The 15,602-nt window shown below is 49.6% G+C and overlaps 2 protein-coding genes across 2 annotated transcripts in view; one reads left to right on the top strand and one right to left on the bottom strand.

Moving 5' to 3' along the window:
- Window positions 1-1,282: 1,282 nt before the first annotated feature.
- On the bottom strand, window positions 1,283-11,730 carry DUSP15 (dual specificity phosphatase 15). Its single transcript, XM_006860706.1, has 7 exons — window positions 11,374-11,730; window positions 10,653-10,686; window positions 8,327-8,409; window positions 5,916-5,965; window positions 4,911-4,985; window positions 3,444-3,615; window positions 1,283-1,555 (listed from the first exon to the last, which is right to left on the bottom strand). Exons 1-7 carry the CDS (start codon window positions 11,650-11,652, stop codon window positions 1,283-1,285), a joined length of 966 nt encoding a protein of 321 aa, XP_006860768.1. The 5' UTR covers window positions 11,653-11,730.
- TTLL9 (tubulin tyrosine ligase-like family, member 9) overlaps window positions 11,651-15,602 on the top strand; it is a 106,428-nt gene continuing 102,476 nt past the window's right edge. The window contains 1 exon segment of the mRNA XM_006860771.1: window positions 11,651-11,826. Within this exon segment, the coding sequence (XP_006860833.1) occupies window positions 11,651-11,826 (176 nt within the window).

Raw genomic sequence — 15,602 nt, 5'->3', positions numbered from 1 at the left:
AGTGGTGCTGTGGGTTAGGCAGTGGGCTAACTACTGCAAGGCTGGTAGGTGAAAGGTGAGGCGGTCTGCTTCTGTAAAGACTTAATCTTTGAAACCTTACATAAGGTCGCTAAGAGTTGGAATCAATTTAATGACAATGAGTTAATAATGCAAATTAGATTATAGCTAGTTCAAGTCCTTGCAACTTCAGGCTCATTTTACTTTAGGAAAAACCTGCTCCAATGTCCTTTGTTCACTCTTGGGATCAGTCACTACATTATTGGGCTGACCTGTATCCCTCCCTCCTCAGTGGCTGCCCTGGTCTTTAATCTCTAAGTGGGTAGGGTCATACCCATTGACTGGGGTGGGTCTTCCAGCATCCTTCAAGACCAGAAGAGCTGTCAAGCCCTCTAGCACAGTACTCAGACTACCTAGGTTCAAATCCAGTGAACTCCCCTACTCCCATTGTGTGCCTGACCTCTCTGGGCCTTTTTTCTCCCTGAGGATTAAGTGAACTTAATGTAACATTGTGTATACAGAATTGGGTAAGGCGGGGAGCTGAGCTGGGGAGGGAAGGGTGTCTCAGGGAGGAGGAGAGGGCCTCACAGAGGGGACTCTGGGATTTTGTCAGGATACTTGGGCTAGTGGGTGTACTCAGAATTTAGCCTTATGGACTTCAGCTTGTTGGGAGGTAGGTCCCTAGGTATTAAAAATGATTTGCATTGCCTACATAGCCTAAAGGTTGGCAGTTTGAACCCACTCTTTGGCACAATGGAAGAAAGGACTGGCGATCTGTTTCATAAAGATGACAGGCAAGAAACCCCCATAGATCCTTCTCCTGTGTAACACATGGAATCACCAAGTACAATTGACACTTCATTGGTGGGTTTTTAGACTTGTTGGATCCTCCAGGACAGACTCCCTTCCACACTGCAGGTTCCTGCCACCAGGCAGAGTTGGGCTGTTGTGCCTCGTGCCTTTGCTGAATAATAACTAGAAGGGTTCAAACAGGCATTTTCTGATCTCTTTAATATCCTTCAGGCCTGGTGGGCCCGTCCCCTCCAGACTTTCTATCTTTTCTCCCCACCTTTAAGGGTTGAGGCCTGGGTGCCTCCTCCCCCAGCCTAAAGGCACCAGGTGGTTGCAGTGGGCCAGCCCGACACAGACTCACAGATGAAGGGCATAGTGCAGAGAAGCAGGGGTACAGGGGCTCAGACCGTCGCGGAGCTCCCACAGGAGACCGCGGGAGGTCCACACAGATCCCGAAAGGGACCAGTCGGGAGGAAGAGGCGAGGTGGGCTCCTCACTTGCCCCCCTTGCGGGATAGACACCGCGGGAGGCAAGAGAAAGTCTGCTTGACTCGTGCCAGCAGTGGCAGCGGCCGGTGGGTTTCTCGTGGCGTCCGCGGCACCAGGCGCTGTAGCGTTCCCTCTGAAGCCCCAGAGGACGGCGCGGTGGAAGCGGCGGAGGTGGCGGAACCCTGGCGACAACGTTTGCATAGCGGCAGCAGCGCACGCATCTCCTCCTCATCGCGGAAAGGGCTCTCTCCGAAGCGTTCCTCCAGCTGCCTACGAAGCTGGGGTGGGGGTGAGGTGGGGCGGAGATCATTGCCCGGCCGTAGGAAGGATCGAGGCAGCTGACTCCCCTCCTCCGCCAGGCGGGCTAAGGAAACTTGGGCGCTCTCCACCCGGCAATTTCTAAGGACCTCCACGCTGCTTCCCAACCCCTGCTAAGCCCCAGTCCTCCCAGTCCTCAGCATCCTCTTAGCCACAGGTCTCAGAGTTTCCACCCCTTCCCTGACTTCCCCTTCATCTCAGACCAGCTAAAGTGACCCCCACCTACACAGTAGCGACCACACTAACACTTTCCTTCTTCCCATGGGCCTCAACAAATCTACCAAAGTCGTTCTTCACCTGCCTCTTTCCAAAAACAACCTTTCAGGTAAATCAGAACAGTCAGACACCTGCTGAGCACCTCCTGCTGCTTCACCTTTTTCTCTGTCTCTCCCCCTCTCATTCCTTGTTCCCTGTCCATTCCAGACATTTCCAGGTTCTCTGAGGAGCCCTATAGGAAAAGGACTGGCAGTTCAAAGCCACCAGCTGCTCCTCAGGAAAAAGATGAGACTGTCTGCTCCCTTGAAGATGCGCTGGACTGCAAGGTCGGTTTGAACCACAAGGCCAGAGGTTCAAGCACACCAGCCGCTCCTCAGAGGGCCACTATGAGTCAGAACCGACTCATGGTACTTAACAACAACAAACCCTATACATCAAACCACCCTGAATGCACCAGGCCTCCTCTGATCTTGGAAGTGAAGCAGGGTCGGGCCTGGTTAGTGCTTGAATGGGAGATCCCTTGGAAATACCAGGTGCTGTAGGTTTTGGAGTCCTGGTGTGGTGCTGTGGGTTAATGCACTGGACTGCAAAGTTGGTTTGAACCGCAAGGTTGGTGGTTCAAGCTCACCAGCCGTTCCTCGGAAACTCTATACAGGGCCACTATGGGTCGGAACCAACTCGACAGCACTTAACAACAACAAACCCTATTACAGACTCCTGGTGTGGCCCTGTTGGATCAGTACTGGACTGCAAACCACAAGGTCGACTGTTCAAACCCACCAGCTGCTCCTAGGAAATCCTATACAGGGTCGCTATGAGTTGGAATCAATACAATGTCTGTAGGCTTGGTTTGGTTTTGGGTATCTGTAGGTTGTTGTGAGTCAGAGTGGACTTGATGGCAGTGGGCTTTTGTTGTTATTTTTTTAGCATCTGCCCAGTAGACATGGACTCCTGATATGGTGCTATAGTTTAAGTACTGGACTGCTAACTGCAAGGTCAACAGTTCAAACCCACCAGCCACTCCTCGGAAACCCTAGACAGGGCTGCTATGAGTCAGAAGCAACTCGACAGCAGTTAGCAACAGCCCAACTCATAGTGACCCTGTCTAGGGTTTCTGAGGAGCAGCTGGTGGGTTTGAACTGCTGACCTTGCAGTTCAAACTGACCTTGCAGTCCAGTGCATTACTCTGCAGTGCAACACCAGGACTCCTGGTAGATATAGTGAAAGAATGGCTTTAGCTCCATCAAAGGTCTTGGCTGAGAGTATCCAGGGTAGGACAGTTCTCCCCAAAGGAGTCAAACACTCAAATAAATGCCTTGGGGTTCCAGGCAGACCAAGCAGGCAGTGGAGAGTGCTGGAATCTGGTCAAATTACAGGACCCATGGTCTTGCCTCAGGACATTCAAATTTTAAATAAAAAACAAAACAGAACACTGGCTTTCCAAATAGAATCGCCCTGGGGGCTGGATTCACTGAAGAGTCGAGTTTTCCACTCCAGGATTGTCTTTGGCCTGGTCTGAGGCATAGGATCATTTCTTTTCAGTAGTTCTCAGGCCCAGCTCATGTGGGGAGACACTCTAGTACCCCTATTTTCTGCTTCCAGGTGCAGCCCAATTCCTGCTGGATCCCCTACCTTCCGGGAACTGCCCCAACCAAACTCTTCCAGCTGCTGCTTGAAGCCTGGGTTGGGATTGGCGATGGGTCGGTTAGTCTTGATGGTTTCAAGCACTTCACGCCATCCCAGCCCCGTCACAGTCATCACATACGCCGTCACAATGGTGGTGCTGCGGGAGATGCCTGCAAAACTGGGACATCCCACCCTCAGGCTTCAGGTAAGCCCCAATCTCCTCCATGCTGCACCCCAGGCACCCCCTCCCCTCCTCGGCTCTCCTCTAGAGCACCAACCCTGAGGATCCTGAGGAATTTCTCTTTCCACCTCCAGGCCATTGTCCATGCTGTTCCCTCTGACCTGAGTATTCCCCTTGACATCCTGCTTGGGCATATAAACAGCCCAGGACAACATGCATTAACTCTGCAAACATTTCCTGATCATCTGTTGTTTTTCAGGTATAGGGGATATATCGAGGAATAATCTAGACATGGCTTCTGCCCTGCTGGAGTTTACAGTACGGTGAGGAGAAAGAAGCTAAGCTAACCAGGGATGCAGTTATCAGGTGGGGATCAGTGCTTGCAGAAGAGCTGGAAAAACCTATAGAAGGAGGAAAGGGATAGTAATCTAGTTTGGGGGATTTGGGGAGGATCAGGAAAGGGATCCCAAGAAGGCAATATCAAACTGAGCTTTAAAGAGTTAGTCAAGAATGTTTTGGTAGCGTGTGCAAAGGCCCTGTGGAGGGAGGATTTGAAGAACAGAGAGGCCAGTGCAGCTGGAGGAGGGATGGAAGGGAAGAGGGTGAGAGCTTCGGGAGATTGAGACCACACAGGGCCTTGGCTTGGTGAGGAGTTTGGATTGTTCTATGAGTCAGATAGGAAGTCATGGCGGGGCTTGGAGTGACAGGGTACCTACCATGTGTTGCTGCTACTGAAGGAGGCCAAAGGCCCTCTCTGCCCCATCCAGCCCTTGGGGACAGCACCTATCACCCTGCATTGTAACAGTTCATCTCCTTGGGAGATGCTGGGGCTCTGCTATAGGACAGGTGCTTAGTGAGATGTTATCGAATGAATGGCCAGGGGCAGACTGCAGAATTCTGTTTTCCAGTCTGGGGCTCCCAACTGCCCTGTACCATGGCCTCAAAGGCCTGGAAGAGAGCAGGGGAGAGCCCAAACTATTGGGGGTGCCAGCCTGCCTGCATGACCTCACCTATTTCTCCCAACACCCTGTGAAATCAACGTTCTTTCCCCTATTTCACAGATGAGGAAACTGGTCTCAGGGAGGAGCAAGTACTTGGCCATGGCTGCATGGCTGGTAAAGACCAGAGCACTATTTGAGCCCATGGTTGGCCTCTACCAGGAGAAGGGTGGACCGTCAGGCATTGTGACTGGAGATCTCTTCCAGGTTCTACCTGTGGGATAAGTGTGTTGGGATGGAGGGCAGGTACTTCTTCTCCCTGCAACCCTTCACCCAGTTCCCTTCTGAACTCACCAGTGCACTAGGCAGTTCCCCCCATTGAGGCGGCAACAGTGGATGAAGTTGATACATTCTTTGAAGTGCTTTTTGCTAAAGAAGAAAGCAATGCACTGAGGGGGAGAATTCCTAGGAATTGTTCCCTTCCCTACTCATTGGATGGCAGGGGTCCAAGAGCCATGTGCAACCGGTAGGGGTCAGTATTGTAGTATGAGGTAAAGGTGTGTGTGGAGCAATGATGGTTTTATTTCGGGCAGTGAGGGGACAGTAACAGGAAATCCTGCCATATAGAGAGCAGCAGCCAGAACCACCTGGGCCGGAACCGCCTCTCCAATGGGTGTAGTGGATCCTACATTCACAGCCTTTAATTTGGCCTTTCAAGGGAATGAGTAGAAGGAAATTCAGTGTACCAGTTCCCTGGGGTCTGCCAGTAAAGCACCTGGGAACAATGGGAGTGGCTGGAAGCAAGATTCCCAAGTATCTGTTTAAGTCCATCCCAGGTTGGGGAGACATAGAGTGCTGCTAATAACACTAAGAAAAAGCCAACGTTCTGAGTCCCCATTATATATCAAACCCTGTCCTAGATCCTCAACCTATGTTCCTCCTCTCCTTGAAACTGATCTCACCAGAAGAGGCTCAGAGAGGGAAAATGGTTTATTCATAGCACACAACAGATAAATGGCAAAGCCTGGCTAGGACCCAGATGTTGTAACTCTGAGGTCAGGGACAGGTTGGGCCTGACCCTTTCACATCTGTTGGTGCACCTCATCTCAAGAGGCAGGATACTGAGGAGATGTCATACTGAGGAGATTGAGGCAGACTGAGGGAATGTAAGAGTCTTGGCAGTGGGTGCATCACAAGGGCCTGGCTAAGACAAATCAAACCTGGGTCTGGGTGACCACGCATGCTGAGTCCCTAGGACAGCTCGATGGTTTGAATCTTTTCTGGTCTCTTTTAGGCCACCTCATGCCACACCATCTCCCAAACCACCACCACAGAAGGCAGGTCAGCAGGGGAACTTACATAGGTACCTCAGGGGTGTCGGCCACTGGGATGCGAAGGTAGGCAATGTCCTGCAAGTACAAAACACACACAGAAAGTAGGGGTGGGGAAGCCCCTTGCCCACACCATACTCCTCTTGCCCTGGCCTGAGCTGCCTAACTGCCCCATGACCCAAGCTATTTTTCTCCCCTGTCTGGGTATCTATAGTTCTATGTGATCAAAAGAGGGTAAATGCCATTTTAGTCCTGACTGTCTGTGATTCTGAGTAGATACCACATATCCTAACTCTATAAGTGACTTAGACACGACAAGGACTGGCTAGAAAAGAACCCAGAGCCCCTTTGCCTGGTAGTTGGGAAAGGGTTACTTAAGGAGTGATTCTCCTCTAAATGGGGACCAAAACGCATAAATAGGGCAAAGCAGATTTGATTATGTTGAAAAGAAAAAAAAATATGAAAATAAGCTTGTATTTTATGAACTGTGTTTAAAAATCATGTATTAATCATCAGAATAATCAAGGAATGAACTGTGTCCATAATTTTTCCAATAAAATTTCTACGACATCCTATGCTTCACGTTTACCCTTCATACAAGATCATTTTGCTCTAATGTTCCAAGGACTTTGTTGCATTTTCTCAAGGACTTCCCTTCATCCTTTAATATTCAAATGCTGCTTTTCAGGTGCCAGGCCCCTCACTGGCCAGGTTCTCATTTGTCAGTGACTTTGTGTGAGATTCCAACCATTCTTCAACTGGATGTCCTCAAGGTCACACAATCCTGCATCTTTTGCAAGGTTTGCAATTTCACTTTGCAAAGCATTTGGCCTTGAGTTTGCATGACATCAAGCCTTGACTGGCAAATTCACCATGAATGAGGAGGAAGCGGAGCTTGTGGGAAGAGGGGAGGCCTGTGAGAGCAGGGACTCCTTTTATAAGCAATGATTTCATTAGTAAATACAGATAAATTCATAACCTGACAGCCTTCCCTAGGCATGGATATTGCTTCTTTGGAAGAAAGGAAGATTATGTTGTTGCTGTTGTTGTTAAGTGCAGTTGTTGAGTAGGTTCTGACCCATAATGACCCTGTATAGTTTCTGAGGAGCGGCTGGTGGGTTTGAACTGCTGACCTTGCAGTTATCAGTCCAGCGCTTATCTTACAGAGCCACACAAGGATTCCCCTTATTATAATATCAGCTGTAATTTATTGAACACCTATTCTGTGGGTATTACACTCAGTCACCCTCAACAACTTAGTAAGGTAGGTAGGTAGGTAGGTGATGGTTGTGTGCTGTTGAGTTGGTTCCGATAAATAGTTACCCACAGACCCCTGGATAGGTCCCTGAGGCTGACATTGTTTTGAATGGCTGACCTTATAGTTAGCAGCCCAATTCGTAACCCAATACGCTACCAAGGCTCCTAGAGATAGGTAGGTTGGTTGGTTAGTTATATGCTGTGGAATCGGTTCCAACTCATAGCGACTCTGCATAGGGTTTCCGAGGCTATAAATCTTTACAGGAGCAGAAAGTCTCATCTTTCTCCTGCAGAACAGCTGGTATTTTCGAACTGCTGACCTTCAGGTTAGCAGCCTGACTTATAACCAGAGCTCCTTTCCTTTGAGTGAGTGAGTGAGTGAGTGAGGGAGGGAGTGAGGGAGGGAGGGAGGTACTATTGCAAAATCCCCATTTTACAGATCAGGTCAGAAAGGCGAAGTGTCATGCCCAAAGTTACAGAGGGAATCGTGCTAAGGATCTGTACTTGGTCCTTTGGATGTATCTCTTTCTGCCTTTGGGTCCGAACACCAGACTGACTCCCCTTTCTCAGGATCAGCTCCTCTGGTGTAAGCCATGCTTTCTAGCTGCAAACGTCTTCATCACTCTGCACAACAACCTCTTGGGGAAAGAAGCCCAGAGAGGTGAAGTCACCCAGCAAAACATCCAGCCCAGAATGATCCATTTGGAATCATTTGTCTGGTTGAGCAATGGTAAGCTGACATGGGGGCCTTTACAGGTTCAGTGTGAAGCCAGACAGCCTGTGCCCACATTCTGGCTCCTCCACTTTCTGGCTGTGTGACCTGAGGTGAATTAGTATACCTCTCTGGGCTGAAGGAGACATATTGTTGTTGTTGTTATGTGCCGTGGAGTCGGTTCCGACTCATAGCAACCCTGTACAGGGTTTCTGAGGCTGTAAATCTTTACGGGAGCAGAAAGCCTCATCTTTCTCCTGCGGAACAGCTGGTAGTTTCGAACTGCTGACCTTGTGGTTCGCAGCTTGATTCATAACCACTACGGTACCAGAGCTCCTTGAAGGTGACAAATTGATAATGTAAAACAGGCCAGTGGTGAAGACTAAATGTAGTAGTGTGGTCAAGTTGTCAGCACAGGGCCTACATCCCCCCTCACCTGTCTGCACCCTTGGGGTGGGGGTCACGAGTACCTGCAGCAGAGGCTGGGGTGACTCATGGATGGAGATGATGTGGGTGATCTTATTCCGGCCCAGCTGATCCGGGTCTTTGGCATCTGAAAGAAACAGGATGCTGGAGCCAATTGGCAGGTAGCTCTTTATTTGTTGCTGATGGCCAAGAGAGCTGGGCAGCTTGTTCCCACGTGCCCTCCCCTTTCACCTTGGCCTACCCTCTGTCCCCATCTCCTGCTCCTGGCATGACAGGTCCTGCCACTCCCCCAGGCCTTAATCTTGAATCTGGGGACACCCCCAAGTCATATCTTTCACCCTTGCCTATGTTGCTTTTTCCATCCCAGCACCCTTCCCTGGCAGATCCTCTGACCCAGCAATTCTACTTCCAGGAATCTCATCTACAGAAGTGTTTACTCACACATGGGGAGCTGTGTGTAAAGGATGGATATTTTCTGCAGTGCAGCTTGTAACAGTAAACACAGCAGAAAATATTCAAAAAGGGAAGCAATCAAAATGCCCAACTAAAAGAGGCTGGGAGAATAATAATAGAGCCATACTTTAGAATGCTGTGCAGGCATTAAAAGGTCTCTGTGCTGACGTGCTAGGATGCCCACGATGTAGTTAAGTGGGAAACACAGGTTACAGAACAGTTTGCAGATCTGTTTCTATGTGGAGGCTTCAAAAAATTCTGTTAACATTTCATTCCATTTTCCCATAAACTTTTTGAAGCCCCCTTGTATTTTTGTTTGGAAGATAAAACTTATATCCACAAAGACAGGAGTCTGGGGGGTGCAAATGGTTTTCAGTTGGCTGCTCATGGAAAGATTGGCAGCTCAAACCCACCCAGTGACTGAAGAAGACCCTAGTGATCTGTTTCTGTAAAGATTTCTGACTGTTGTCTGTTGTGCAGTTATTTTGGAATCGCTCACTAAGTCTTTCTCCCGAAGATCTGCTGGGTGGGTTCAAACTGCCAACCTTTTGGTCAGTAGTTGAGCACTTAACTTTATTGTATTACCAAGGATCCTCTGTCAAGATTATAGCTTACAAAACCCCATGGCACAGTTCTACTCTGTAACACATGGGGAGGCCATGAGTTTGGGGCTGATTCACTGGCAATTAACAACATCCACAAAGGTATTGACCCAAAATTATAGCCTCCACAGCTAGCAGTGGTTTTCTTGAGGGCTTGAATTTTCAGTGCATGCAGATTTTTCATAATTGTTGTTGTTAAGTGCCATTGAGTTGGTTCCGACCAATAGCGACCCTGTATAGGGTTTCCCAGGAGTGGTTGGTGAACTTGGACCACCGACCTTGTACATTAATCCGCAGCGCCACGCCAGTAGTCCTGTTTCATAATTAGAATATATAGTATTTGTCCACTTTTGCTTTCATACGTACACTTCCTCATTCAGCACACATTTGCTGAGTACCTACTATGTTTGGTCTTTGGCTAGGTACCAAGGATATGGAGTCAATTTCATGGCCCCTTCCCTCATGGACTTGTACACTTAAGGAGGTTCAGATCTTACAAGGGGCTTCATAAAATTTGTGGGAAAATTCCATTATCATTTAATTCCATTTCCCCACAGACCTTCTGAAGCCTCTTCGTATTAGCCAAACACTCACTTCCTTCCTGGGAGCAAGGAAGTGAAGGGACCAGAATTTGTGGGACTAAAGCACCTGAGTCTAGCAGGGGTGGGAGTGGCTGGGGAAAGCTCTGCTCTACCTTCCAGGCCCAGCTCAAATGCCCCTTCCTCTCTGAAGTTTTCTCTGACTACCCAGATGAAAGTGAATTTTCCTGCCTTGGGTTCTCCAAGCCCCTGGTCTCTGTTTACATGTGTCTTCCCAACCTGAGGACAGGGTGGGGTGTCTGCCCATCCATCAGTGCCCTCCTAACTGATGCTTGTGGGCATGGGGAGTAAAAAGGCCTCTAGACCCACCACTCCCTCTGGCTGGGGCCTATCCTGCTCATCTCAGGGGCTCTTCTGGTGGGTGATGAGTTCAATGCTCAGGACCCTGTTTATAGGACACAGACCTCATCCCAGAACCTCAGGGCCTGGTGCTAAGTCGAGGCTGAGGCCAGAATAGTTCTACAGTACAGGTCCTGAGCCCTTTGCTTTGTCCTTTGACCTCTTAGTGAAACATTGGTGGGGGAAGGGCAGAGGTGGCAGTTGTCACTGCCCTTGGCCCCCTCCCCACACCCAGAGTTCTCTATGAGCCCTTCCCCTCCCTGCCTCCCACCCCATTCTTCGAGTGTGTCTAAGGTACGTGGGCCAGAGCCTGAATGGTGGACACCAGTCTGGGACAGGCCAAGTGCCATGGCCTTGGGACAGTGGGCAGTGCTCACCAATGAAGTTTCCGAGGTAGAGTCCAGGAAGTACCTACAGGAAAGACAGGCCCTGTCTGTGTGGGGTCAGTTCCCTTCTTCCCAACCCCCAGCCCCTCCCTACCCCCCAAGGGTATTGAGGCTCTAAGTAACCCCCTCCCCCTTCTGGGGTCTGGGGCTCTGGGGAGGCAGGTGCTAGGGCATGTCAACCACAAGGAGGGCATCAGGGAGATGAGCTTGGGTAGGGGTGAGAAGGGAAGAGGAGGGAGTCAAAGGAGGAAGGGGAGGGAGGGGCAACAAGACTTGAGGAGAGGGTGGGGGGAGCAGAGAGGCGCAGTCTAGGAGAGAGGTGGACTTGCCAAGGGGGTGGCAGGAAATTCTCCGGGGGAGAGAGGCAAGAAAGCAGAGACAGGTGAAGAAGGGACCTGCAGAGGCAGAGGAAGTCTCATAGACAGGGAGAGACGGAGAAACAGTCCCAGGGAGAAAGTCCAGAGTCAGAGGCAGGGAGACAGAGACACAGACCCACAGACACAGCAAGAGAGAAAGCCACAGAGAGATAAGACAGAAAGAGACAGATACACATGGTGAGAGAGCAGGAGAGAGAGAAAGGCAAGAGACACCCGGAGATTCAGAAAGAGAAGAGTGAGACCCAGAAGGTCAGAAGCAGGCAGATAGAGGTAGCCAGCACCAGGGTGCGCAGCGGGGGGCGACCAGGCGAGGGCGGCGAAGTCCCCGCCCCTACCTTGGTCATGCCATTTCCCATGATCCCCGGGGCGGGGGTCCGGGCGCACGCCCAGCTTGCCTCCCGGAAAGAGTTCGAGTCCCAGCTTCCCTGCTGGCTCGGGCCCGGTGCCTGCAGCCTGGCGAGGAACGGGGGTGGCCCGGCGCCTGCGGCCCTGGCCAATTTTGCCCAGCCGCTGCCAGTGACCGCCGTCCCTGGGCCAGGGAGGGAAATGATGGTGGAGTCGCCGCCGCCGCTACTGCCACCACTGCCGCAGGCTCCTCCTACCCCCTCGGTCATGTGGGGGCCCGTGGGTCGCGGCGGGGGCCGGACAAAGCCCCAGTGTGCCGGGCCCACGGCCCGCGGGACAACGGCAGCTTGTTGGGGCCGCGTGGGGCCGCCACCTCCGGAGTGGGGGGCGGGGGCGCTCCTCCCACCCTGGCACCGTCAGGCGCGGGTGGGGCGGGGGGAGGGGTGCGGAGACTGGGATCCCAGTTCCCGCTCTGCCTGGACCTCTCTGTGGACCCTGAGACAAGGTCCCTAGTTTCTCTGACCTTGGCTTTTCAGCAAAAACTTGAATGGGGACAGGGTTTTGATCAAGAAGGGCCTTCTGCTCTTTAGACTCTGAAGTGGGTAACTCCTCATTTGTTACACCCATTCTTCCTCTAGCCCACGCAGTCATTCCTACCATTCAGCCAGCGTCCTTGGTCCCCCAGTCAGCATCCCTCCTCCCACCCTCGGATTCATTCATTCATCCATCCATCCACCCACCCACCGAATCTATCCATCTATTTAGCTCTTCTTTCAATTCACTTTGGCCCATGAGGATACTGACAACTGGGTCAGCTCTTCTGGGCTCAGACAACTGTTATTAGGGACTCCAAGGAAGCAGAAGTGAATGTGTGTGTGTGTGTGTGTGTGTGTGTGATGGGGGTGGTGGTGGGGCTGGGGAGAGGACAGAGGCACAGCTGTGGAAGGTCTCCAATACCCAGGACTAAAATGACTATAATAGGATGTAGTTAGAAGCAAGAGTCCTGGAAGATGAGTCTGGAGACCAAGGTGTGAGGCCCCATTCCACTTTAGATTTGCTGAGTGATTCTGGACAAGTTCCTTTGGGGCCTCAGCTACTCCATTTGTAGGTCTCAACAGCTACTCATCTGTAGATCTCAAATGAGGACCCTTTCTAGCTATTAGCATCAAAGCTGAAGAATATTAAATAATTGTGACTAAGAGTCACAATAAGCACTTCCTAGGAGTCCTGGTGTGGAGAGCAGGGGTGGAAGGATCTCTGGTAGTGGAGTGGTTACGAGACAGGCTGTTAACCTAAAGGTCAGCAGTTCCTCTGCTCCCATAAAGATTTACAGCCTCAGAAACCCTATGCGGGGCATAACACCACCATCAGAGCAGGGGTGGGGAACGTCTGGCCCACGGGCCATAAAAGGCCCCCCAAATCATTTAGTCTGGTTCTGCCAAGGCAACTGCAGTTCCAGCCATCACACTTTGTTGTTCAGTGCCATCGAGTTGGTTCTGATTCATAGTGACCCTGTATAAGATGTCCAAGTAGCGGCTGATGAGTTTGAAGCATCAACCTTATGGTTCAAACTGGCCTTGACGGTCCAGTGCTTTCTCCCACAGCGGCACACCAGAACTGCAGCCATCGCATTGTTGCTGTTGTTTAGTGCTGTGGAGTTGGTTACAACTCATAGCCACCCTTCATAGGGTTTCCGAGGAGCAGCCAGTAAGTTTGAACCACCGACCTTGTGGTTCAAACCGAGCTTGCGGTACATGCATTACCCTGCAGCACCACACAAGGACTCCAGCCCTCACATTAGGGGTGAGTTGATTAAATGTTTGACCAAATAGAGCAAGCTAATTTTTTTTTTTGTCTTTTCAAAAGCTTCTATTGTGTATTGATTGAGTGAGTGAAAGTTTCCAGGGCAGATCATCAACCTTATATTCAGCAAATCATTGTAAGGATTACAGTCTCCTCCATGCACCTTTGTTGTTGTTGTTGTTAGGTGCCATCGAGTCAGAATCTACCTATGGCGACCTTATGCACAGCAGAACGAAACACTGCCCAATCCTGGGCCAACCTTACTACTGTTGCCATGCTTGAGTCCATCAATGCTGCTACTTGGCCAATCCATCTCGTTGGGGGTCTTCCTCTTTTTCTCTGACCCTGCACCTTACCAAGCATGATATCCTTCTCCAGTGACTGGTCCCTCCTGACAATATGTCTGAAGTATGAGAGACAAAGTTTGGCCATCTTGGCCTCCAAGGAGCACTCTGGCTACACTTCTTCCAAAACAGAGCTAATGGTTCTTTTGGCAGCCCATGGCACTTGCAATATTCTCCTCCAACACCATAACTCAAAAGCATCAATTCTCTGGTCTTCCTTATTCACTGTCCAGCTTTCGCATGCATATGAGGTTATTGAAAATACCATGGCTTGGGTCAGGCGCACCTTAGTCCTCAAGCTGACATCTTTGCTCTTCAACACTTTAAAAAGGTCTTGTGCAGCAGATTTGCCATTTGATTTCTTGACTGCTGCTTCCGCGAGTGTTGATAGTTGATCCAAGAAGAATGAAGTCCTTGACAACTTCAATCTTTTCTCCGTTGATAAGAATGTTGATTATTGGTCCAGTGGTGAGGATTTGTGTTTTCTTTACATTGAGTTGTAATCCATACTGAAGGCTGTGCTCTTTGATCTTCATCAGTAAATGTTTTAAGTCCTCTTCACTTTCAGCAAGCAAGGTTGTATCATCTGCATATCTCAGGTTGTTAATGATCTTCCTCCAATCCTGATGCCACATTTTTCTTCATATAACTATGTACCCTTAGCCAACCGTATTTACCTCTTTTTTTTTTTTTTTTTTGAAGTGCATATATACTTATTTAAATGTCCAAATAGCACATTTTGCAAGCCAGCTTCCTGCCTTTCTCAGTTTGCTGCTCCGTCTCTCCATGCTATCGCCTCTGCCACCATCTCGGCTGTTACTGCTTTTCTGCTTAGAATCCCTCGTTCTTCGCATGTTCCTCCCTCTTGGTGGTCCTAGGGTCCTCTGCTTCTGAAATGACAGATTAACTGCTCCCCCTTTTAGTTGCACCTCTTCTACATTTACAGTTGTGACAATCGCCATTAGAGCTGAAAACAATTACTCGCAATTGAATAATAACATCTTATCCTCCTCATCACCCAACCCATCTGGATAAGAGGAAAACTGTTCAGTAGGGTTTCTGTTTTACTCCCCTCGTTCTGACACTAAGAACCCTCATGAAACCTTGTAAGACAGCCACTACGTGCTTTATAGCCCCCCAATTTTGATAGCCAAAGTCTAAGTTGCCTGTCCCCATCAACTCAGTGTACTGAGGACATGCCTGATCCTTGCTATGTAGAATCCTTCCCTAATTGGTTGGAATTTTGGGCAACCTCATTTATAAGCAAAAGTCCAGTTGATTAGGTTGCAGCAATTTACGCTTGCTCCCTGTATAATACTTCTTTATCTCATCTGGTTGAATTCTGGTCAGCAAGTCATCCAAGTTAGGTCATTAAAATGGGTCCTGTCTGCAAGTTTAGGAGTTCTCGCACACCTCCCCACTCTTCAGACCACCTGGCTGCTTCATTCTTTACTCTAGTCCCCAGTGGTTAGGTCAGGCTCAGGAGTTCACACATCTCCCTGAACTTCAAACCAGCCAACCCACCCTCTTCACTCTCTCATCTCAAGATCATCAGGGTCCATGGAATCTCTCAGCCCATGTCTTTTTTGCTGCATTTCCCCCTCTTCTACTCACAAGTTGACCAGGGCAGTCACCAGCGAGCGTACAAGACTGTTCGTGTGTTCCCTTTGAGTTTCAGTCTTAGAAAGGGGTTTATCCCGATGAGCTGACTTTTCTTGCCTTGATGGCTACAGGGCAAACTGCTAGAGAAGACTAGGTATTGTTTTTATTAAACCTTAGGAAGGAGGAGCTAATAGTAACCCCTTATTTATTGATTTATTTTAAATAATATTCATTATGTTTTAGGTAAAAGTTTACACAGCATACTAGACTTCCATTTGATACATTTTATGCAATGTTCAAGGTCATATTTTGGCTCTCGTGGACTTGTTTTCATTTTCTTCAGCTTCAACTTCAATTTGCATATGAGTAATCGATGGTCTAAGGAGCTCTGGTAGTGTAGTGGTTACGAATCGGGCTGCGAACCACAAGGTCAGCAGTTCGAAACTACCAGCTGTTCCGCAGGAGAAAGA

This window comes from Chrysochloris asiatica, unplaced genomic scaffold (genome assembly GCF_000296735.1).
Source record: "Chrysochloris asiatica unplaced genomic scaffold, ChrAsi1.0 scaffold00039, whole genome shotgun sequence".
Classification (NCBI taxonomy): Eukaryota; Metazoa; Chordata; class Mammalia; order Afrosoricida; family Chrysochloridae; genus Chrysochloris; species Chrysochloris asiatica.
The sequence above is the reverse complement of the archived record's forward strand: the minus strand, read 5'-3'. Positions and strand labels throughout refer to the sequence as shown.